A 23,594-nucleotide genomic window follows, 5' to 3' on the forward strand; every position below is an offset into this window, starting at 1 on the left:
GGAGGGACAGAGCACCTTTGCTCCAGCAGAGCTGTCCTTTCAGAGAGGAGCTGTGTGGGCAGCAGAGGGAGGGAAAAATGAAGCAGGTGGAAACAGCGTACAGATAATGGCTATCGGAGCAAAGCACGTTTCTGATTACTCATCCCACGTGAGAGGGCCGATGGTGAGATCCCAGAACCACAGGGATTCTCCTGTCCTTTGTGTCCCTCAGTGGGTTTTTTGCCTCAGCTGAATTTTTATAACCCAGTCATTCTCTATGTTTTCCCAGTTGTGAGTTCCTAGAACTGCCTTTGCTTCTTTGTATGTACCTGTGAAAAGCCCTGTTCAAACTTTCATTTTCCTGAAGTAAGTTTAGTTCCTGCTCAGGTGAGCAGAGGGCAAGGCATGGGTCAGAAGGAAACACCATGTCACCATCTGGCAAGACCTCCTTGTAGGAACTACATGGAGAAGATACTTCCTGAAGCCAGCAGCACAGACTCCAGAAACCAGATCCACTCCCAGGTCCTGGCTGGTAACCAAGTGGCCAGGATGGGCAAAGCTGCAGGAAGCAGGGCTGCTTTGGGGAGGAGAGGGTGGCCGGAAGAGCACAGAGAGGGAGCTAATCTCACTGCCAAGAGGAGAAAGAGCTGCTTTGAGGAATGATGGTTAATTATTAACGATTACCTACTCTGGAATCTTGAGGCTGCTTACTAGAAACCCCAGAGGTTATTGAATTTCAGAGTTAGAGTCAAAGAGTCATCATATCTCAGGAATTTTGGAAGGTGTGACCTGCAGAACTGGCAGGGTAAGTTTTTTTGTGACTGGTAAGCACGGTCGTAAAAGTCCAAAAAACATGATTAAAGCAAACATTGGCATGTTCGTCCGTAATTTTGAAAAGTGTTCTCTAATTTCAAGTGCATCATTAGCAAAACACTTATTCTGGCCAGAGCATCTTAAATATTTTACATTTCATAAAGTTGTTTTCTCCGGAGCAAAGGTGAGGATTTCTGCATCTAAATATTAACTAGCTTCTTTGGCGCCATCTGGTGGTATACATGCATAACTGCTACTGTTCTTCCACCCACTTCAACCTGTTGTCAAAAGGCTCAAGTGCCAACATAATTAGTAAGCTGCCCTATTAGGCTTCATAGTTACCTTCTCCTCCGAAATACTTCCTCTAATTTAATCTATTTTGTTAAAGAACTTAAAAATGGATACAGGAAATATATGTTCATTATATAGAAAATAAAAGATTTACAGAAAAAACCAATCTTAATTTTTGTCTATTTTTTAGGTTTTTTTTTTTTTTTTAACAAAAATTAGGTGAAAACCATGTACACATATTGTTTTGCACCTGCATTTGTTTTTTGTTACTTAACAATGTAATACAAAACTCCTTGTGTGTCAAGAAGCAACTAATCATTCCCTGTCATGAATGACCAGTATTCTATTTTATGGATACATGGAACATAATCTTTAAAAAATATCAAATTTCTGGTTTGGATTTTAAAATTTTTTTTGTCTTTTTTTATCTATTTCTTGGGCCGCTCCCGCGGCATATGGAGATTCCCAGGCTAGGGGTCTAATCGGAGCTGTAGCGACCGGCCTACGCCAGAGCCACAGCAATGCGGGATCCATGCCGCGTCTGCAACCTACACCACAGCTCACGGCAACGCTGGATCGTTAACCCACTGAGCAAGGGCAGGGACCGAACCCGCAACCTCACGGTTCCTAGTCGGATTCATTAACCACTGCGCCACGATGGGAACTCCCGAGGACTTTTAAATTTCTTTTGTCTCTGGGACATAGGTTACTTTCACTCTCTTCATTTCCTACATATATGCAGTTTATGACTTGAACCAAAAGCTAAAGTTTACATTTATTTCTATTAAAATGCATTTCTTTTGTTTAGAAGCATAGTAACAGCCTACTCAAAAGTTTGAATCTTGATTCTGTCCTCGGTGACCCTGCCTGGTTTTGATTTATCTATAAATAACATGAATTTGTTAATGAAGTCATTAATGAACAGGAATCTAAGTGGTAGGAACAGGAATCTAAATGACATATCATGCTAGTCCAAATTACTTGTTCAGTTAGGAAAATCTTCTGTAACAACTACAATGGAAAATATGACAAATGCTGAGGATATACAGGAAGGCTTTAACATTCATAAAGATTAAACCCTGGTGTCTGTGGCAATCCCACTCCTGGGAATATATCCAGACCAAACTTTCATTCAGAAAGATACATGCACCCCTATGTTCACTGCAGCATGATCACAATAGCCAAGACATGGAAACAACTAATGTTTATTCACAGATGAATGAATTAAGAAGATGTGGTATGTATACACAATGGAATATTACTCAGCCATATAAAAGAACAAAATCATACCCCTGGCAGCAAGATGGATGCAACTAGAGATGATCATACTAAGTGAATAAGTCAGAAGGAGAAGGGCAAATACTATATGATATCACTTATATGTGGAATCCAAAATACGGCACAGATGAACCTATCTATAGAACAGAAACAAACTCAGACATGGAGAACAGACTTGTGGTTGCCAAGGGGGAGGGGAAGGGAGTGGGATGGACTGGGAGTCTGGGCTTAGTAGATGCCAACTACTACATTTAGAATGGATAAACAATAAGGTCCTACTGTATAGCACTGGGAATTACATCCAATCTTTTGGGATAGAACATGATGGAAGATGATATGAGAAAAATAATGTAAATATATATATGCATGACTGGGTCACTTTGCTGTACAGCAGAAACTGGCACGACACTGTAAATCAACTATACTTTAATAAAAAAGAGAAAGACACACACAAAGAGGTCAGTAGGAGAGCTGAGAGAAAAGAGTCTGGCCCACTTTTTTCTTCTCTCTCCCTCTCTCTCAACACACACACACACACACACACACACACACTCTCCTTCCTGCTTTGTGCCAGGAGGAAGGCTGTGGATGCGGGGTGTGCTGTGGGAAAAGGATGAGGTCAAAAGGAGAGGATAGAAGAGCAATTTTGGGAACTTGCAGATGTGACTAATTAAGGATCCCATACTATCTGGGGTGACCAGCCACAGGATCCAGGTGACTTCTAGAACCTCAAAAAGGCAAGGAAACAAATTCTCCTCTCAGAGCCACAGGGGAGCCAGCCCTGCCAGCACTTGGGCATCAGCTCAGCAACACTAATTTTGGATGTCTGCCCTCAAGAACCATAAGATAATAAAGCAGTGTTGTTTTAAGCTCCTAAATTTGTGCTAAGTTATCATAGCAGCAATAGAAAATGGATACAGGAAATTTTTGAAAACAGCCTGCGCAACCAGAAATTATGACTGAAATCCTTTTCTCCCAGCTTGTTTCTTAAGTAACAACTCCATTCCTCTTGCGTCCCAGACAAAAATTGTTGAGATGCCCAATTCCTTGGATAAAGAAGATGTGGTACATATATGCAATGGCACATTACTCAGCCATAAAAGAGAATGAAATAATGCCATTTGTAGCAACATCGAGGGACCTAGAAATGATCATATTAAGTGAAGTAAGTCAGACAGATATGATATGAGATCACCAATACGTGGAATCTAATTAAAATGATACAAAAGAATTTAGTCATGAAACAGAAACAGTCTCAAAGTTTTCTTTCTTTTTTTTTTTTTGTCTTTTTACCATTTCTTGGGCTGCTCCCTCGGCATATGGAGGTTCCCAGGCTAGGGGTCTAACCGGAGCTGCAGCTGCCAGCCTACGCCAGAGCCACAGCAACGCAGGATCCGAGCCGCATCTGCAGCCTACACCACAGCTCACGGCAACGCCGGATCGTTAACCCACTGAGCAAGGGCAGGGACCGAATCCGCAACCTCATGGTTTCTAGTCGGATTCGTTAACCACTGCGCCACGATGGGAACTCCTCAAAGTTTTCAAAACTAAACTTATGGTTACCAAAGGGGAAACGTTGGGGGAAGGGATATATTAGGAGGTTGGGATTAACATATGTACACAACTATATATAAAATAGATAAGTAACATGAACCTACTATACAGCACAGGGAACTCAATACTGTGTAATAACCTATGTGGGAAAATAATCTGAAAATGAATGGATATATGTACATGTATAACTGATTCGCTTTGCTATACACCTGAAACTAACACAACGTTGTAAGTCAACTTTTTTAAAAAGATGCCCAATTCCTGAATTTCCCTTGCTTTCTTTATTATTTTTTTTTTCATTTTTAAAAGTTTTATCGAAGTATAGTTGATTTACAAGGTTGTGATAATTCCTGCTGTGTAACAAAATGATGCAGTTCTACATATAAAGACACCCATTCTTTTTCAGATTCTTTTATACAGGGTATTGCAGAATATTGAGTAGAATTTCCTGTGCTATAGAGCAGGTCCCTGTTGAGCATCCAAACCATACACCACAGGGTGCATATGCCAATCCCAAACCCCCAAGCACATGCTCCTGCTTTCTGAGAGCACCCAGTTCTGCTTTCTGGAATCCTCCCAACACAGCCCAGTCCCCACAATGAGCTCTTCCCAGCTCTCTCCCAGTGAGAGCCCCACCACTGTCCCTGGTACTTGGGTCTCTCAGTGTCAATAGTCAATTCATGGCCTCCTGGCTCCAATTCACCCTTCAGGACATACTCTATGATAAACACAGATTCCTTTCACCTCCTTTAAAGTGATCGGGATGTTAAACTTTCTCAGCAGAGGGCCCTGGAGGGAAGAAAGGGCTTCTGGAAACTTCCAGGGCTGTCCTGGGATTGGGGAGGAGGCAGAGGGTCTGCGAGGGTGGGAGGTCTGCTGGATCCACAGGCCCAGAGCCTGGTGACATCCCTCTCTGTTGGAAACCAGACCCCCTGTGCAGTCCTACACGACTCCCATGTGTTCTGAAGCCTCCTGCCTGTGCTCGTGGCTCGTGCCTTTGCACACGACGTCTGGGAGCTGCTTGCCCACCTGCACTTCAGAAAGCAGCCTTTTGCTTGCCCAGCAGCCCTAGACCAGCTCCAGCTGGGTCAGCCCAGACGTCTCTGCTCTCTGGTGGGTGGAACCACAGCTTTTCCAGTGAGGTCTGGAACCCTGGCTAGTTCTTCAGTGGGTCCCTCCCTTGGTCCTGGGTGACTCCAGGACACTTGACAGGGGAGTCCTCATATCTTGGACTTTCCCTTTATTGCAGATAATTCTTTTATATCATATGCCCTATGATTAACCTACTGTGTGGTTTCTGCCTCTGTTTGGACCCAGGCATCGACACCAGCAAAAAGTGGACGCCTGTATTGAGCAACCACTGTATGCAAAGCTCTGTGCCAGGCTTTTTGCATCTAACCTCATTTAACAGACATTGAATAGGTGTTCGTTGTTTTGATATTACAAAAAGGATCCAAACTCAGAAGGGGAGTAAATGGCAGAACTGACATCCTAACCCAGCTACATGTAGGCTGAAGGTGCCAGTCTCCCAGACCAGCCCCACTGACTCAACCAGGGAAGGAAGAGGTCAGGAACATTTAAAATATTTACGTGTAAAAGAGAAGATGCATTCGATCAGATAAGGCAGGTAAAGCTCAACCTGCAAAGCCTCAGCCCTCACCTCATACCAGTTCACCTCTATCACCAGGGGGCTGCCTCTCTGCAAATGAACACTTCTGTCATGGTCAAGTTGCAATAAATTTCAAGGTTATTTCTTTGGGGTCCAAACTGAACTATTTTGCTGCACATTTAGCGGATGGTCATTTCATGGGCAGTGAAGAGGCAATTAAAGATGGTGTCATAGAGACTCAGGAACGTGAAGGCCTGTGACTCCATGACCCCCAGGACACCCTTAAGGGGATGCTCGTTTGTTGGACATTTACCCCTTTTCTGACTCAGTCTGGGGCTCCCCGTTTCACACCCTGAGTTCAGAGCTTTCATGTCGTTCAGGTATTATTCTGTGATTTCTGTTCATTTCCATTTTAAGCTGCAGTTTGTCTTGGCAGAGTTTGAAGGGATTTCCTAAGCCTGTTTATGTTTTGGGGTGAAATGGAGGAGATGGAGAAGGGGCAGGGAAGAAAGACGATACCTCTCACCACCCGCAGGTCCAGCCCCACCTCCAGAGAGGAAGGGACATGGTACACAGCCCTGAGGACATATTTTTGGGGTTCTAGACAAGGGCCCGGGATTTCCTGCCTCTTTTCCTAGTCCCTAATTTTGGGTAATTCTTGGAATCAGTTTAGAAATCTCTAATTCAGAAGATACCATCTTGAAGGATGTTTTATTCCGAAGTGGAGCTGAAAGCTAAACATGGGTGGAGGTCAGTGCAAACAGAAATTAGGATGAGGGAGTTCCCGTTGTGGCGCAGTGGTTAAAGAATCCGACTAGGAACCATGAGGTTGCGGGTTCGGTCCCTGCCCTTGCTCAGTGGGTTAAGGATTGGGCGTTGCCGTGAGCTGTGATGTAGGTCACAGATGCGGCTCGGATCCCTCATTGCTGTGTCTCTGGTGTAGGCCGGTGGCTACAGCTCCGATTAGACCCCTAGCCTGGGAATCTCCATATGCCGAGGGAGTGGCCCTAGAAAAGGCAAAAAGACAAAAAAAAAAAAGAAAAAGAAAAAAAGAAATTAGGATGAGAAACCATGATGAAGTCACCTCCCCTGTTACCCATTCTGACCCCCCTTCCAGCCTGAAACCCCAGTGACTTCATCGGAGAGGGCGCTGGAGGAGCAGAGGCTGTCTCTTTCTCTCCAATCTTGTCTTCCATCCTGTTTGCGGGTCTGCAGATGGGAGTCCTGCAAGGCCTCAGGCCACTCACAGCTGAGAGTGGGAAAGGGCAGAATCCACCCTCAGCATCAAAGGTGAATTCGTGTGAATGTTTTCCGTGTCTTCCCGACTCGAAGTCACGTTGTTCACATTAATGGTTAATGGAGAGGACAGAAAAAACAGGTGTGAGCAGGAGACATAATAGCAGAGCTCCTGGTGGGTCTGTCACCTGTTACACGGTCCCCTGCCTTTCAGTGACTCTGAGTGGACAGGGGCCATACCCCATTCACCTCTTGTTCTCTAAGAGAGGTACAGGGCCTGAGGCTTAGACGCTAGTGAAACCTCGAGCCTTGGGCTAAGCAGGCAGAGGAAAAATGCCCAGATGTCAGGGGAGCTCAGGGGAGAGCAACCCACCTCTTCTTTCAGATTGTCTAGTAAATCTCCTGGTCCATTTATCACCCACACAGAATGGGCCTGTATCATCTTAGATGCTCACTGAACATTTATTTTATGAGCCGTGTTGAAGTGTGTGTGTCTGTGTATGTGTGTATCTAGGATATGGGAACCCAAGCTTTGGCTTCCGCTCAAACTTCCACGCTTAGAGGAGAAGAACTCTAGGGACGACCCACGGCACTGAGGCCCGCATAGGATTTTATGGCCAGGGGTCCGGGTGAGTAAGCCTGACTTCATCCTTGAGACTGACCGATGTCAAGGCTGCAGTCGGAATCTTTATGCTCCTGGGGCCGTTAAGTTCAGGGTGGCACCTTCCTGGGACCAGGTGGCTGAGCAGCGCGGTGCATCCTGGGAGGCAGCATGCCAGCCACTTTCTGATGCTGCCAGGACCATCCCTCCAATTCCGAGAACAGCCAAGGAAGTGAAGGCAGGTGGCGGTCAGGGAGGTCATTGTGACATCTGCCTTATTTTGGTTTTGGCATAAGCTGCTCAGGAAAGTCTGCTGTTCTGTAGATGCTTAAAGAGAAGAAAGAGGCCAGGAAAGTCTCTCCTGGGTAACAGAACCACAGAATAAACAAGAAGGAGTCCAGCCTTCAGCCTCAGGATAGCAAGGAATGCCTGTGACGGAGGTGCTGGAACAGGTTACAGTGGGTCTCTCCCTGAATGACCATTTCAGTCACCTGCAGATGGACAAGCCAGGGAGCCTGTGCCTCTTCAGGTCAGGTGATAGCCCTGGGACGATCAGAGGGACAGCGGCATTTTCCAGATGAAGGGAGGCAGGGGCAGTGCTCCCCTCTCCTCCTTCTGCTCTGACCCCACCCAAGCACCCTCTCTCGGCTGGACTCATGTGTCCTCTTACACCTGCTTCAGGGCTCTGGTCCCTTTGGATCCTTTGCCTACCAAGCTTCCTTGCCAAGCTCCCCTGCTCTCCCTTCATTGAACACAATGACTGGATTAGTTCTTGTTCTGGGTATTTCATCTCCCCCACTCACTCATTACTGCCCAAAGCCTCCTTCTCGTCCCTCAATGAGCTGGGCTTAACCACACAGACAACTTCCAATTAAGTAACCATTAATGCACTTCCAGCAAGACTAGAGGGGGTGCGGCCTGGAAGCAAAGCAGAGGGACCATCTCTAACCCCCTTTTCTTCAGCCTGCGAGTAGGTCTGGGGTCCTTCCACTCCAAGACCAAGGGAAAGCAGCTCTCCCTCTGCACCTGGGAAAGATCCTGCTGAATCCACTGGACCCCAGCCTCTCTCGAATGGAGAACGCCTTGCACATGGGAGCTGGGAGACTCTTCAAATCTGAATCACTGGACTAAGAGAATGCAAAAAGGAGGAGAAGTGGTGGTTGTTTCCACCGCTCATCCTCAGAAGATCTGAGGGTCTTGATTCTCTTTCTTGGAGGGTGGGGAAGACTGTGAATCTTTTTGCTCTCCTTACCAGGGTCACTAGGGAACTCGCCTAGGCTTCCGGCATAAGACAGGAGGCCAGGGGACTGGTCCTATCTCTGCCAGTGAACAGTTGGGTGAGGACATGTCAGGAAGATTCCCAGGACTTGCTTCCTTATTTGTAAACCAAGGAGGCTGGACCAGGAAGTATGTAAGGTTTCTATGAAAACGTTTTGCCGCTAGGGGCCTAAGGAGTAGTGTTTCCCCATGTGCCTGGGGCTTTGAGCAGAATCTCTTGCTAAGACTCAGCTCCAGGGCATCACTTGGGAAAGTGGTCCCTCAGTGTGCTGTCCCCCTGCAGCCAATCCGAGTGACGATGCAGGGCAGGAGAAGAGTCCCCTGTGAGCTGAGGCAGAGGTCTCTCACATTCAGTTCGGAGACCCAGGCCAGGGACCAGGAGCTGTCTCCGCCGTATGTATTTACCCATCTCAGCAAATGTGCTCCCAACATTCATCCCGAGGAGATGTTTATTAAAAGTCAGGTTCATCGGGGATGGTCAAGCAGGCAAAGGCCTTAGAAAGAGCTAGTTTTTCACCTTTCCCCCGACAAATACAGGGGCGTTTCCCTACAAACGTAAGTTAGTTTTTCACCATTCTCTACAAATGTAGAGGCGGAAGCAGGGTGTCAAGAAAAGGTACTGCTCTCCTCCCGTTCAAGACTGGAAGTGGCAGCATTGGCCGGGAACCACTCACAAGGAGTGTTCTTCTCCAGAAATGGTTAAGGCTTGAGAAATAAAGGGTTTAGGAGACAGATCTTTCTTTCCTGTACATGTGCATAATTTATCTTTCAGAGATGTCAGGAGTTTTCATTTATGGCTTGATAAGCAATTTTAAAATGAGGGGTATTATTATAAGCCCTTATTACTATTGTCACAATGCCATCATTACTATGGAAATGTAATCAGCACAATATATTTTGTCTCCTCAAGTCTAGTGCAGCTGAAATCCTGTGGTATGGAGGCGGTTAAAAGCATTGTGAGCCCATTTGATGGTTTATGTTTTATATAAAAAATTTCTCAAAAGAGTGAAAAGAAAAAAAATGAGCTTTTGAATACTCATCTACTTTCCCTAGTGTAATACTCCACCTACTGGAAAAACACTGAATACTGTTTAAAGCATAAAGGGTTTAAAAAAGAAAACTGATTTTGTATTAATACATCTGCATAATTTTTATAATATCAAAGAGTAAGAGAAATTCTCGTTTCATAGCTGATAGAGCATTTTAAAAATAGGGTTAATTTCAAAGACTTGTATAGCAGGAAGGGCCAAATGTTATAGAACTTTCGCAAAGAATCTGGTCAGAACGCACTTAGGACTTTCAGGTTTGTCCTGAAATTGTACATGAGAATTTCAGAAAATGATGGTAAAACATTAAAAATCAACACCCGAACCAGTATCTAGTAATTATGCTTCCAATTTCCTTCTTGAGAGATCTATTTTGAGAATAGCGCATGGTTTCTATATGCTTTTATGTTTAAAATCATTTTAATAACCATCAAATTTAATGATTACAAATAGTGGGTGGTTTAGATAATAATTAGCATAATTAGCATCAATTAACTCATTTCATATGGCATATTTTCCTGAAAACCTCAAGGCAAAACACATTGTGATAAGCTGTAAAATGGCTTTCCAGGAGTAAGGAAAAACAAATCAATGGGTAGAAAAGGGGGGAGGAAAACAAAGAAGAGGAGTTAAAAAATAAAATTAGGAATGGTCACTTCTGAAAATAGGCATTAACAAACACACTGTTGCTAAAATTATATAACGTGATGGCTAAATTTTCTATTGGTTAAGCGAAAAGGATAAAGAATTATGAGTGAGAACAGTTATGAGAAACAATATTGACTGATAAATATGATTGAAGCCTTTTCTATTTTAGTCTTCATTGGCTTAGGTCATCTTGGCCTGTCACGAATGTGTCTTCAGGGGTTGGTCCTTTAAAAAACAAATGTGGTTCCTGGCAAATTCCTGGGTGAGTTGTGTAGGGAAGTTATTAACAAATCCATCCATAAAAAATAACGTATCTGAGCCATCTGTCTAGAGAACCTATGAAAAGGAAAACCATTGTAGACTTGTGTGCATGTGTGTGTGTGTGTGTGTGTGTGTGTGTGTGTGAGACAGTATTGAGGACCTGTTGTGTGTCTGTTGAGGCTGGGACTGGTCATTGTAGAGGCAGACAACCACTCTGTCAAGTTCTCAGCATGAGGCCCCAGCTATGACTGGTCCAAATACAAGGGCTTTATTTGAAGATAAGCCCCTCTCTGAAATAGACAATTAGTTAAATCTTTGGAGTAGGCCCACTGACTGCATCAACTGGAGGCATCCACCAGCATGCCCTCCTGAGAAGGTTATACCTGTCCAGCCCCAAAGCCACCTTGGCACAGGTGGATGACTGTCCTGGGGTGACTTGACTGCTGAGGAGGCTTTCCTGTGGGAAGAAGGAGACTTTGGCATGAGCCTCAAATTACCCCTCTGACCACATCTCCTTCCAGGCAGTTTTTTACTAAATGGCATGACTCCTCATACTTCCTAACACCACACAGGGACTTCTGAGTGATTTTGCTGTCCAGCCACCTTGAGCAAAGCTGAGGATGTGCCTGAGAAGATGTGTCCAGCTGGGGACATCCCACTGTATTTCGGTGGGGTAGGGGTAAATTAGGAGTTTGGGATTAGCAGACACAAGAATATATATAAAGTATATAAACAATAAGACCTACTGTATAGCACAAGGACCTCTATTCCATATCTTGTAATAACCTATCATGGAAAAGAAACTGAAAAAGAATAGATATATATATGTGTAACTGAACCACTCTGATGTATACCTGAAACTAATACAGCATTGTAAATCAACTATACTTCAATAAAAGGGAAAAAAAATAAAAAAGAAGAACAGCATGTTTCCTGTATCTGGCGATGCTGGGTAGGGATTGGCGGTGATTCTAAGTTGGGTCAGAGGTTGAACTCAAAGATCATTCTGATTCGAAAATTATTTAAGCAAAATTACTTCTCAAGTTTGCAATTTACATTGCGGTTGAGGAGGAAGAAGTTGAAATGGTTTGTGACAATCATTTTTGTTCCCGTATCTCGGGAAGGAGGTAGAAAAGGATAGCGTCATACTCCGATCTGCAGAAACGGAGGGACCAAGAGGTCGCGTCGGGTCCAAGTTCCTGGCCCCCTGTAATTCTAGGACTTCAGGTCATTAGGGCATACTCCAATGTTTGTTATTTTTAAAGAACTGGCGCTATCACTGTCGCTCCCCTAACCCTAAAAGCTAATGGCTTTCCTAAGTAAACGGCATTCATTGATCAGTGGTTCTTCTCCAGATGACATTTAAAATAAGGAGAGAAAAATTTAAATGCTGTACTTCTTGTCTTAGACTAAAGTTAAGGGCTTTACGGTTCTAAACCTCTTTAATGAAACAGCATTTTCTTCCTTATTTACTGGTCTTCTAGGTTTATGGGTTTGCTCAAAGCGTGATTATGGAATGATTCTCATACATGCGGTGTTTGAGCAAAGCAACCCCAGGTGCTTTTACTTTATTGATCTTTCTGCAGCACTGGCTTCAGTATTTAAATGAGTTTGAATTTGTTTCTTTAATGGTCTTTCAATAAAGCCTGAGTTGACCTGGTTCCTTTTGCAATCATGATACTGTAATGGCAGAAAAAGACTAATAATAAAAATGAACTCATTTTATGTGGTCCAAAAGGTTACATTTCTATTGATTTTAACTGTAATATAGTTAAAGTCCTTGATATTAAAAAAACTCAGCAAACACATTCTTTTCAGTACAGAGGCTCTATTGATATTACTTTGCCAGTAGGTTTTGGCAGCAATAACAATATTCAGGACAGAGTCTAAAAATTAGCAATTATCAGAGGACTGATAACCACATCCTTTAAATTCTGTTCCAGGTGAAAGAGTGTCAAGTTGTATCAAGAAAATCGTTATACACAGAGTGAGTTCAGACTGTGGGGTAAATGCCATGGGTATAAAAGCTTGATCTGATGATCAGTTCTGCAGTCTTGATAGGAAGCAGTAGAGCTCAGCTCCCTGGAAACACCACAGTCTTTTAAGGCTACGTTTGCAGCCTGTTCCAAGAAGTGAAGTATGAGGAGGGATGGAAGGATTTAGTAGAGGTGGCGAGGAATGGGAAATAGAGAAGACCAGGGAAAATGAGGTAAGAGATCTAAGAAGAGCATTCACTTCTACTGTGACCCAGCCCTGTGTGTGTGTGTGTGTGTGTGTGTGTGTGTGTGTGTGTGTGTGTGTGTGTGTGTGTGTCTGAGCTATAACAAAAAGGACCGAGGTAATTATCAGCCTGGAAGCCAGTTAGATTTAGCTTTCTACTTGGAGTCTTGTGTTCAAACATACTACAGAAAAGGCTTGGGTGAGTCTGAGACTCTTGAACCTCAAGGTGACCCCAGACCCATTCTATTCTTTGCCTAAATCTCATCTCATTATTAATCAATCTTCTAGAGAATGTTTGGCTCCGGGCTGCTGCTTGGGTTCTTTTAGCAATCTCAGGAAGAAAGACTATGTGGCTGAAAGGGTTTAGGAGAAGGAGGAAAAGTGCAAAGAATATACCCCCCTCTCCAAGCTTGGTCCTCTTCTTTTTCCTCTTCCATACCATCATCATCATCAGTGTTGCATCCTAACATTTCTTTTCTTTTCTTTTTTCTTTTTTTTCTTTCTTTTTTTTTTGCTTTTTTAGGGCTGCATCTGCATCATATGGAATTTCCCAGGCTAGGGGTCGGAGCTACAGCTGCCAGCCTATGCCACAGCCATAGCAACGCAGGATCCGAGTCATGTTTGAGACCTACATGACAATGCCAGATCCTTAATCCACTGAGCAAGGCCAGGGATCGAACCTGCGTCCTCATGTATGCTAGTTGGGATTGTTACCTCTGAGCCATGATGGGAATTCCGCATCCCAACGTTTTTCGAAAGTCACCAGGTCAGAGCCCACCTTCGGTACTTTACAAATATTATTTCAATCAATCTGCAATAAACTCTGTGAGCACATACTCTGATTCACTCCATTTTACAGTTGGGGAAACTGAGGTGCCACGATTAAGTTATGTTGCCTCAAAGGACACATGGCTCGTGGGAGTGATAGCCGAGGGGTCTGTGGGCTTCTCTACCATGTCTTCCTGGGTCCCTGCTGTTGCAAAGAGAGGCCAGCATGATGGGAGGGTGGGGCAATGAACGGAGGGTGGGGCACCAGGGCATCACTTCTGCCTGGTATGCTCCCCATCCCCATCTTGCTACGTCTTCTAATCTGCATAACCCTGTCCCTCTGCACCCATCTCTGGCTGCAGGATGGGGTTTCAGAGATGTTCTGAATGTCAGAAGTCAGAAGCTACATAGAAACCTTTCAGCTATTTTGCTGCTGGCCCCACCACGCATCTGCGGTGTTTGGTGGTGGGGGCTAAGCACCCTGCAGATAGAGGTGATAGGGCAGATGTTCCTCTCACATGGGACCAGGACGCAGGCTGGAAGAGTGGGCTTATTTCTATCCATTCTTCAGTTTAACCCCTGCAGGTGGCTGGGTGACAGGGAAGGATGCTTGAGGAAGCAGCATTTTTTCCTCAACTGCTTTCTTTACTCTCTTACTTCACTTCCTTTCTGACGCTCTTTCTTTGCGTCAGAGGAAAATCTTCATTTTTGAACCACTAGCTCAGACCCTCGTTTCTATTCATGAAGTTTGTTTTTTTTTTTTATTACCACCCCCCTCCAGCATTTGGATATTTTCCTCATCTCAGGGGTGTTCAAGTAGGACTAATTCTTTTAGGTCACTAAGCGATGGCAGAGAAGAATGCACATCCAAGTCACCTTAGGAAGCAGAGAGAATCTGTGTGCTCCTAAATGCAGCAAGTGTGCTCAGAACCCATGATTTATAAGTGCAGTTTATTCTTTTATCCAGTCACTCAGCAGACACTTCTTGTGGCTGTCTTCATTGTCCCAGTGCCCAGGGCTCAGGGACAGTGCTGTGAGAAGCACCGGAAGGAGTGACATCCCTGGGCTGGACCAGAATTTCCCATCATTTGTGGAAGAGGTGGAAAAGGAACTGAAAAAGCTGACAGGGCTGAGCAATTAACATTCTATGTACATACAGAGCTAAGGAACTAGAAAACACTGAAAAAATGCTTCCTCCTAAGATTAGAGAAGGTGTCAGAATAAAAAGTATTATTTAAAAAAACCCCGGCATCGACAAGCTCCCATTTATATATATATATATATGCATATGTGTGTGTGTGTGTTTGTGTGTGTGTGTGCGTATATATATATATATATATATATATATATATATTTTTTTTTTGTCTTTTTGCTATTTCTTGAGCCGCTCCCGTGGCATATGGAGGTTCCCAGGCTAGGGGTCTAATCGGAGCAGTAGCCACCTGCCTACACCAAAGCCACGGCAATGCAGGATCCGAGCCATATCTGCAACCTACACCACAGCTCACGGCAACGCCAGATCCTTAACCCACTTACCAAGGCCAGGGATCAAACCTGCAACCTCATGGTTCCTAGTCAGATTCATTAACCACTGAGCCACGACAGGAACTCCCACAAGCTCCCATTTATAAATGCAACACCAACCCCTATTGCCATCCCAAGATTCCGTAATAGATGCAAATGACCCACGCGGTAATGAGTGACCCTGGATTAGATGAGCGTTTGCAGAAACCTCACCTATGCTAGTTTCCCATTGAAGTTTTCCCTTCTGCATGCTCAGCACTGCCTCTGGCTAATGACCACTAGAGGGCATTTTAGCACAGCTCAAGACCTGCTCCAGGTCACCGGTAGATCAAAATCCTCAGCCAACCCCAGTGCTGACTTCTCCCTCTGCTGAGAAGGGCAGCGTGGAACCCTTCCGAATCTCAGTCTGCACGAGGAGATACATTTATTTTTCAGAGAGGAGATATATTTATATGAGCTAGGAAGCTGCTTTCAGTTACCTGTGCATGGGAAACAGTCGCTCTGCCTTTTATGCTAAGAAATAGCTTTGAGAGTGACCATCTTTGAGAGTGATTTTAGTGCACTGCAGACTGATATAATGATGTATGCCTTAACAGATTGGACTTCAGTTTTCATGCCAGACGAAATAGAGATCTGGGGGCCTTATCTTCTTTCTTGAGAGATGGCTGATGAACTCTCTCTAACCTTGGGTCTATAAGCTTTGGCTACATTCTGGAGGCGGGGAGAGAAGTGACAACTCAGACCCTAAACTGGATCAGAAATTGGGTTGCAACCTCTTTCCCACTGAGCTGTAAGAAATGTAAAGCCAAGTAAACCTTTTTTTTTTTTTTTTTTCTGGAGTGTAGGAATGGAGGGCCTGTCTAGCCCTGGAGTGCATAATTCATTTGCAGATGAAACTGCTTTAGCAAAGAAATGAAAAACTTGGAAGTGTTGACGTATTCATTATGAGTCTTTTTCTGTCTCAGATCAGATGAGTTTGATGGGTTGAACTTATTTTTTCCTCTGGTTCCTCTCTATAATTTTTATGAATTGCAGAGGAGCCAATGTTGAATCCCTGTGGTAAAAAATCAGTCTGGTAATGGGGTCCTCCCAGAGCCTCTCGTGGAAATGCTAAGGAACAGCTCAGATGCCTCCTAGGTCTCCTCTGATCCCTTCCTCCCACCCCAAGGATGATTAATTTCTCCCTGTTTCTGGGCCTCCTCAGCACAAGTTCATACTTCACTGGTCCCCGGTTCATGTCTGTATGATTGATGATTTCTCCTGCTGGACCGCGACTCCGGGGGGCCACAGCTACTCTGCCCACTGTGAACATACAGGGTGCCAAGGACTTGCTCCCTGGGTTGAACCATGGTCCTAAAGGCCCTATTGATAATGACCTGGCAGCTGCTCTCTTACTCTTTGCTTTTAGGGAAGAGAAGAGAATGGGGGAAAAAAGGAAGGGAAGTAGCATTAACTGGTCTGCAGACTGTGCTAGATATTTTCATGTATATTTTCATTTCACACACACACACACACACACACACACACACACACACACACACACGTCCCATTAAAACAGGTGGCCTTATTCCCATTCTACAAATAAGTAAAAAAGAGTGGTGCCCTGCCAGAGAACAGAGAGAAAGTGGAGCAATCTGTTAGTAAGGGACTAAAAATTTATGTTTTAGTAACAACCTTTGAATTTAACAATCCCAATCCATGGAGGTGTCTGTTCAGATTCAGACCATCCTCAAAGGGAAAGCTTGCTTCGTGTGCTGTGGCCTTATTACCAGCCCACACTCTTTTCTGTCAGATCATCTGTCTGTTAGTTACACACTGGCAGGGAGACCCAGCTTGTTAAACAGTCTCTTCCAGAGGAGAAACAGGTGGGCTGAGCTTCTGCTGCTTGGAGGAGTGTATGTCAAGTGTCTATACAGCTTCTCTCTCCTCCCAGAATACAGACTCATTAAGGGTAAAAGATACAGTTTGTTCCCTTCCCCTGGTCCCACCAACTCAGCATCATCCACCTGCATTTGTCTCATGTAGTCAGTAACCAGCATATAAGTGTAAACTGAATGAGGTTAACTTTAATTGTACCTCGTATCATCGAGCAGCCTTAAGAATGGTACTGATGACCACCAGGCTTTACCCAAGTTAGGACTAAGGAGTGGCTGCTGTTGGGGATTTCCTGTCCTGTGATGGGCTGGGCTGGGTAGGGGACATGAGTAAGAGATACTGTCAATTAGATGCCATTGTGTTTAATTCTTACTGATTCTCATATATTTAATTAATTAATTAACTAATTAATTTGGTTGTGCCTGCTGCATGCAGAAATTCCTGGGCCAGGGATCAAACCCTTGCCACACTAGTGACCTGAGCCCCACTGCAGTGACAACACTGGATCCTTAACCCACTATGTCAACAGGGAACTCCATCCTCATGTTTTTTTTTTTGTCTTTTTCCTTTTCTAGGGTCACTCCTGCGGCATATGGAGGTTCCCAGGCTAGGGGTCTAATCAGAGCTATAGCTGCCGGCCTATGCCACAGCCACAGCAACGTGGGGAATATGAGCCGCGTCTGTGACCTACACCACAGCTCATGGCAACGCCGGATCCTTAACCCACTGAGCAAGGCCAGGGATCGAACCTGCAACCTCATGGTTCCTAGTCAGATTCGTTAACCACGGAGCCACGACGGGAACTCCCTCATGTGGTTTTAATATGAGAAAAGTGCACTGTTAATGGAGCAGCTCAGAACCATCTGGAGAATGTTTTGTCTTAGATAAGAGCTATACCAGGCATCTCCAGGCAGTCCTAGCACCTGTGCCCTTACATACTGAGTGTCCAGACTGCTGAGGATAGAGGTGATACCAGGTTAAAGCCATAGGGTGATGTGAAGGCATGGCATGGGGAGGAATCCTCAGCACTGATGGTTGTGTATCTTGTTTCTCTTTTGTGGAGTTACTTCGCCAAACAGTCCTACTTTCTGTTCAGAATTAAATAAGGGAAACTCGCTAAAATACCCTTCCATGGGCCAAGGACCAAAGCCTAACCCCAAACCAAGTGACACAAAGCTAAGGTGGTCATGAGGTTTCTGATACGTCTTGGTTGTGACTAGGCTTGTCTGGATCTTGGAAATCCTGAAAACGAGGCCAAATCTGACTCCTGTGCAGACCAAATTAGTGGGCAGGTTTCCAGTAGACAAATCCTTGTCTCTTCTCTTCCCAGTATCCTCTATGGCATTAAACCATTGTAATGATAGAAGAAACTAATAAAACACTGACCTATGCCCTCCAGAGGGTTAAACATAGCGGTCAGTCTTCCATGCAGGCAGAAAGTGAAGTAGTAAAACCTCAACAGGGAGCTAGAGACTGGGTCAGAGCACTCTCAGGAAGGAAGAAATTGGAGACTCTGAAGCGCTTGTCACCATTCCTGAAATTGCCTCCCTCCTGTCAAGTATGCTTGCAGCGCACAGCCAAGACTGTGAGCTCATCATCCAGAGGAGATAAACACTAAATGAGCTAAAGGGAAGAAGGTACAGTAAATGTAATTTCAGAGCAGGATTTAGGCTGGTGAGGTCAACTTCCCTTACTTGTTCTGACATCCCTAAAATGATGTAATGCTTCCAAACAGTGTTATTTTCTTTAATAAAGGCTTGAACAACCTCTGATATTAAAAATCTCAGAAGTGTTTACAGCTATATACTTTTTCGTATTGTTCTTTATTGGCAGAAAGTTCAAGGGTAATAAAGGCCCACATCTTTAAATAATTCATCTCCTTCAGCATCTAATTTCATACCAGGCTCCATGCTCACACAGGAAAGAAGGATGCTGAGATGGAAGGACCAGGAGTTATGTCTGTGCTTCCTGGAGGATGGATATGGAACTTTCTATGTGGCACAAACACTGGCCTGCAAGTTGAGTTGCTGACTTCCTCTCTTCAATTAGAAAAGTTGCGATTTTATGACCTCTAGCAAATCTCAACAGGGCATTTCTTTTAAAAAATACGTTTCCTCCCCACTGCATTAAGATATTTTTTCTAAGGAGACTATCACCTGATTTGGCATTTCAAATTAAATATACCCTTTCATAAATCACAGTAGGTAGGTTACTTATTCTGTTTCTTGTTTAACATACACACTATTCACAGTTTTAAAGGCTCTCTATCATTAATTTTATAACACCGAGAATCATCTTGCATGCACTTTTCTACACCAATAACTACAAATATCTGTAAATAACATATGATTTCTGTCTTCTTCTGTCTGACTTACTTCACTTAATATGATAATCTCCAGGTCCATCCATGTTGGTGCAAATGGCATTTATTTCACATTTTTTATGGCTAATATTCCATTGTATCTATGTATCACATCTTCTTAATCCATTTATCTATTGATGGACACTTAGGTTGCTTCCACGTCTGGCTATTGCGAATAGTGCTGCTATGGACACAAGGATGTAGGTATCTTTTCAAATTAGAGTTTTCTCCAGATATATGCTTGGGAGAGGGATTAGTAGATTATATGATAACCATATCTTTAGTTTCTTTTTAAGGAACTTTCATACTATTCTCCATAGTGGCTGTACCAATTTATATTCCCACCAATAGTACAGGAGTGTTCTCTTTTTTCTACACCCTCTCCAGCATTTATTGTTTGTAAACTTTTTGATGATGGCCATTCTGATTGGTGTGAATTGATACCTCCTTGTAGTTTTGATTTGCATTTCTCTAAAATTATTGCTGTTGAGCATCTTTTCATGTGCTTATTTGGCCATCTGCATGTCTTCTCTGAAGAAATGCCCATTTAGATCTTGTGCCCATATTTTGATTTCGTTTTTTCTTTGATATTGAGCTGCATAAGCTATTCGTATATTTTAGAATTTAATCCCTTCTTGGTTGCATCGTTTGCAAATATTTTCTCCCATCCTGTAGGTTGTCTAAGATGCTACCAGAAAAATATCAGACCTCATCAAAGAATTCATTAAATGTGCAAGATACAAAATGAATAGAAGTTTTTAAAAAGCTTGCTTTGTCAAACTCTTTTCCTAAAGAGCATTTAACAGCCATGTTTCATCTCCCAGCTGCAGGTAGTACCTTCTGAGCCATGCAGAGGCCATCTTATTACCTTCTCGGTTGCTCTCTGCACCTCGCAAAATAGGTCAAAACAGATGAACATGCTACTCACTGCCTCCCACACTACCCTAATTGACTTTGAACACTAACACATCCCCCACCCCCGAAGACTTACTTTAATTTAAAACTCCCAAACTTTTCAAAAGTTTATAAGGCGAACTGGCAGGGGTGAGCCTGGTTCTCTTGACAACAGTCAAAGGCAGCAAAGAGGCAGTGGGGTTAGTGATGAGCAGCCCCTGGGGAAGGGGTCCGTTATATGGCTTCTGGATAAGAGTGTCTCTCGAGCACTGGGATCTTATAGTCACTTGGATGTCCTCACTCTCTGTTTTCTCAGCTGTTTAATGGGGCTGATAGTACCAGGTGTTCCCAGCTTCTAAGGCTGAGCATCTCCAATGAGGCTATGGGTGAAAGTGATTTGAGCACCACATCCCCTGATCACGCAGGCCCTTCTGGTAGAGAGAATGCTTCCTGGCTTGAGGAAGCAACTTGAAACACCTAATAATTGAACAGCACTCCACACACAGAATGCGGTGCCCCCTGCTCATCCATATTTATGTCAATTAACATATATTGCTGCCCTATAGTTCCATAATTGAATTGCTTTCCATTTCACTGCTAATAAAATTCCTCCAAAATCTTGCCATTGTTGTTGCAACAATAAAATAAATTAAATTTATATACATTTAAATAAATTTATTTTATTTTATTAATTTTTGACCTACAAAGAGCTGTACATAATTAATGTACACAACTTGATGCACAATCTACGCAGTTTTTGTTATAGCAGCTAACATTACCCCAAACTAATACATAAATAAGTACCTTGAGGCAGAGTACTGCCACAACAGGAACCTAAACTTTGTAGCACTGGTCCTGTGGAATGGGTATTAGAGGCTGGAGACATGGACAATAGTGGTATACGAAAAAATGTTTCGTAAAACCATCACCTCACGTAACCTGAGGGCAGACCAAGTGCCTGTGACTTGTGGCTTTAGTGAAAGTGTTTTCAAAGAGCCAGAATGGCCACAGGTATCTGTGGTTTCCTGAGGTCTATGTCAAGGAAGAGATGACTCCAGAAAAGAATTGGCCAGTTTCCAAACATCAATGAAAGGGAATAAAGTCCAAAAATTTAGAGCTTCACAACAGAGAGTAAGAAATAAAACTGTGAAAATCTTGGATCGATAAAGACACATTAAGATTTCTCAGCTCAGCAAACTGACTTAGCCCCATGCGCAAAGTTAAAATCAAGAGTTTTTACTCGCCACCAAGCCTTTTGTTTCAGGTGGCCTCAGGGTAGTTGCCACGACCTTGAGAGAGACGTATGGGTACTTGGAAGTGAATAATGATGTCAGTCCGAGAGATGGATCTAGGAAGGAATGTAGGATAAATCTACAGGTACATGAAACTGACCAGAGCAAACAGATCAGAAGCCAACTCAGGTTTTGAACGAATTGCATCGGCAAAGAAACTGCAGGTCTGGTCTACAAAGGCTTGTGAGAACAACCCTCAGTGCGATTGACACCTGCACGAAGTGGTCCCTGGAAGCTGCACAGCATCAGGAAATTTACAATCACCAACACTCAATTCAGAGAGCTATGGAGAGCCAAGCAAATAATGGATGGGAATTCAGCCTCATCAAGGAACTACTCCCACAGCTAAGGGCAGCAGCAGTGGGTATATCCAGCATGATTTCATCACTGCTAAAGACCACAGGTCTTTCCTTTCAAAAAAAATATATATCTGGTAGAAGAGAAGTTCATTGGGTTAAGCCACTGACACTTTCGGTTGTTAGAACAACTGGTGCTGTCCTATCATTTGTGTCTTTTTCTCCATCCCTGGCATTTACATGCAATGCTTGTTGCTACTGTTGGTAACACTGCTCTGGCCATTTTAGGATTTGTATTCAGCATAGTGATTGACGCACTTGTTTTTATACAATTTCGTTGAAATTTGGATTCATAGCAGGTAAGAAATTATTGCCTTTATTTTAAGAGACAGACTTCAGTGATTGTGAGGAACATTTGCTTTGAAAATTCCTGATGAAAATGATTGAAGTCATGTTCATTGTAGTATAAAAATTTGGGGACCTGATCATCATTTGTTCCTGGAGAGTTGGAATTTTTTTTTAAAGAAGCTCCTTATTTTACTTGCAGGAAATCTGTCAGCTTCTTCTTGGCAAAGACAGGATGGCCCTCCAGTTACATAAAAGCCAAAATGATACATCTTTACCATCTGTTCATTTGATTTTTAGAGAGTATGGATTCTGAGTATCTGTGCCAGAGAACATACCCCTGACCCCTCCATTGTCTAACTTCCATACAACCCCCAAAGAACATGTAGTTAATTCATTTTTTTGAGCTAATCTGATGCTTGGATCAGGCCAGAATATCAGAAGGCTGTCTCATCTCAGCCCTTGTCCCCTTCATCTACTGCTGCAGAATTGTTTCGGCTGAAATCCATTTTTTCTTGGCTATGCCTGTTGCATGTTTAAGTTCCGAGGCCAGGAATCAAACCCAAGCCACAGCAGTGACAAAGCCAAGTCCTTAACCACTAGGCTACCAAGGAACTCCTGAAATCCATTTTAAAGCTCTGCTTGACTTCCCTAGGCAAATGCTACAGCATGCAGGTTTATGAAAACTCATTTGTTGCAAAAATGTTGGTGAAGGCACTATGTAACAAGCAAGAAAAAGGGCCTTCAACTATCCCTGCATTTTCAAAAATCTGAAGAAATATAGCCTGCCGGAGTCCAGCTCCAGCAGCCAGGGTGTTCCTGCGAAATGCCAAAAATTTTAACGTTTGGATAGTGGGTATATAGAGGATTTTTTTTTCATTTTTTTAAAAGTTTTATGGAAGTATAGTTGATTTACTAGGGTGTGATAATTTCTGCTGTACAGCAAAGTGATTCAGTTATACATGTACACCCATCCATTCTCTTTCAGATTCTTTTCCCCCACAGATTATCTCAGAATACTGGGTAGAGTTCTTTGTGCTATACAACAGGTCTCCGTCGGTGGATGTAGGTTTTATTATTTTCTGTGCTTTTGCATATTTTTGAACTACTCTGCAACAACAGCGATAACATCACTCAATTTCTTACTGGCTAGAGTATCCCCTTGTAAAACTTTACGGCCATCCTCTCAGACATCTCTCTAGTAAGTAATGGTTAGGAGCATGTGTAGACTCGGGTTCCTCTAGGCTCTTGCCCCTCACGGCTTCCTAAATTCGGGTGGGCTTCATCGCACTCTCTGAGCGTCAGTTTCCACATCTCTAAACTGGGGATCCTGATGGTCCATCCCCATCAGCCTCTTGAGAAGATTAAATGAGAGAATGTGTGTCAAGCACGAGCACAGAGCCTGGACCACAGTCAGCATCAAT

At 43.6% G+C, this 23,594-nt stretch overlaps 1 protein-coding gene across 1 annotated transcript in view; it reads right to left on the bottom strand.

The window, feature by feature from the left end:
- LOC125112176 (contactin-associated protein-like 2) overlaps positions 1-23,594 on the bottom strand; it is a 194,920-nt gene that overhangs the window by 135,222 nt on the left and 36,104 nt on the right. Inside the window, exons 5-7 of the mRNA XM_047754399.1 lie at positions 10,978-11,051; positions 6,621-6,773; positions 6,044-6,102 (exon numbers count right to left, since the gene is read on the bottom strand). Of these exons, the coding sequence (XP_047610355.1) occupies positions 6,044-6,102; positions 6,621-6,773; positions 10,978-11,051 (286 nt within the window). The remainder of the gene's footprint in view (positions 1-6,043; positions 6,103-6,620; positions 6,774-10,977; positions 11,052-23,594) is intronic.

Source organism: Phacochoerus africanus, chromosome 11, assembly GCF_016906955.1.
Source record: "Phacochoerus africanus isolate WHEZ1 chromosome 11, ROS_Pafr_v1, whole genome shotgun sequence".
NCBI classification, from domain to species: Eukaryota; Metazoa; Chordata; class Mammalia; order Artiodactyla; family Suidae; genus Phacochoerus; species Phacochoerus africanus.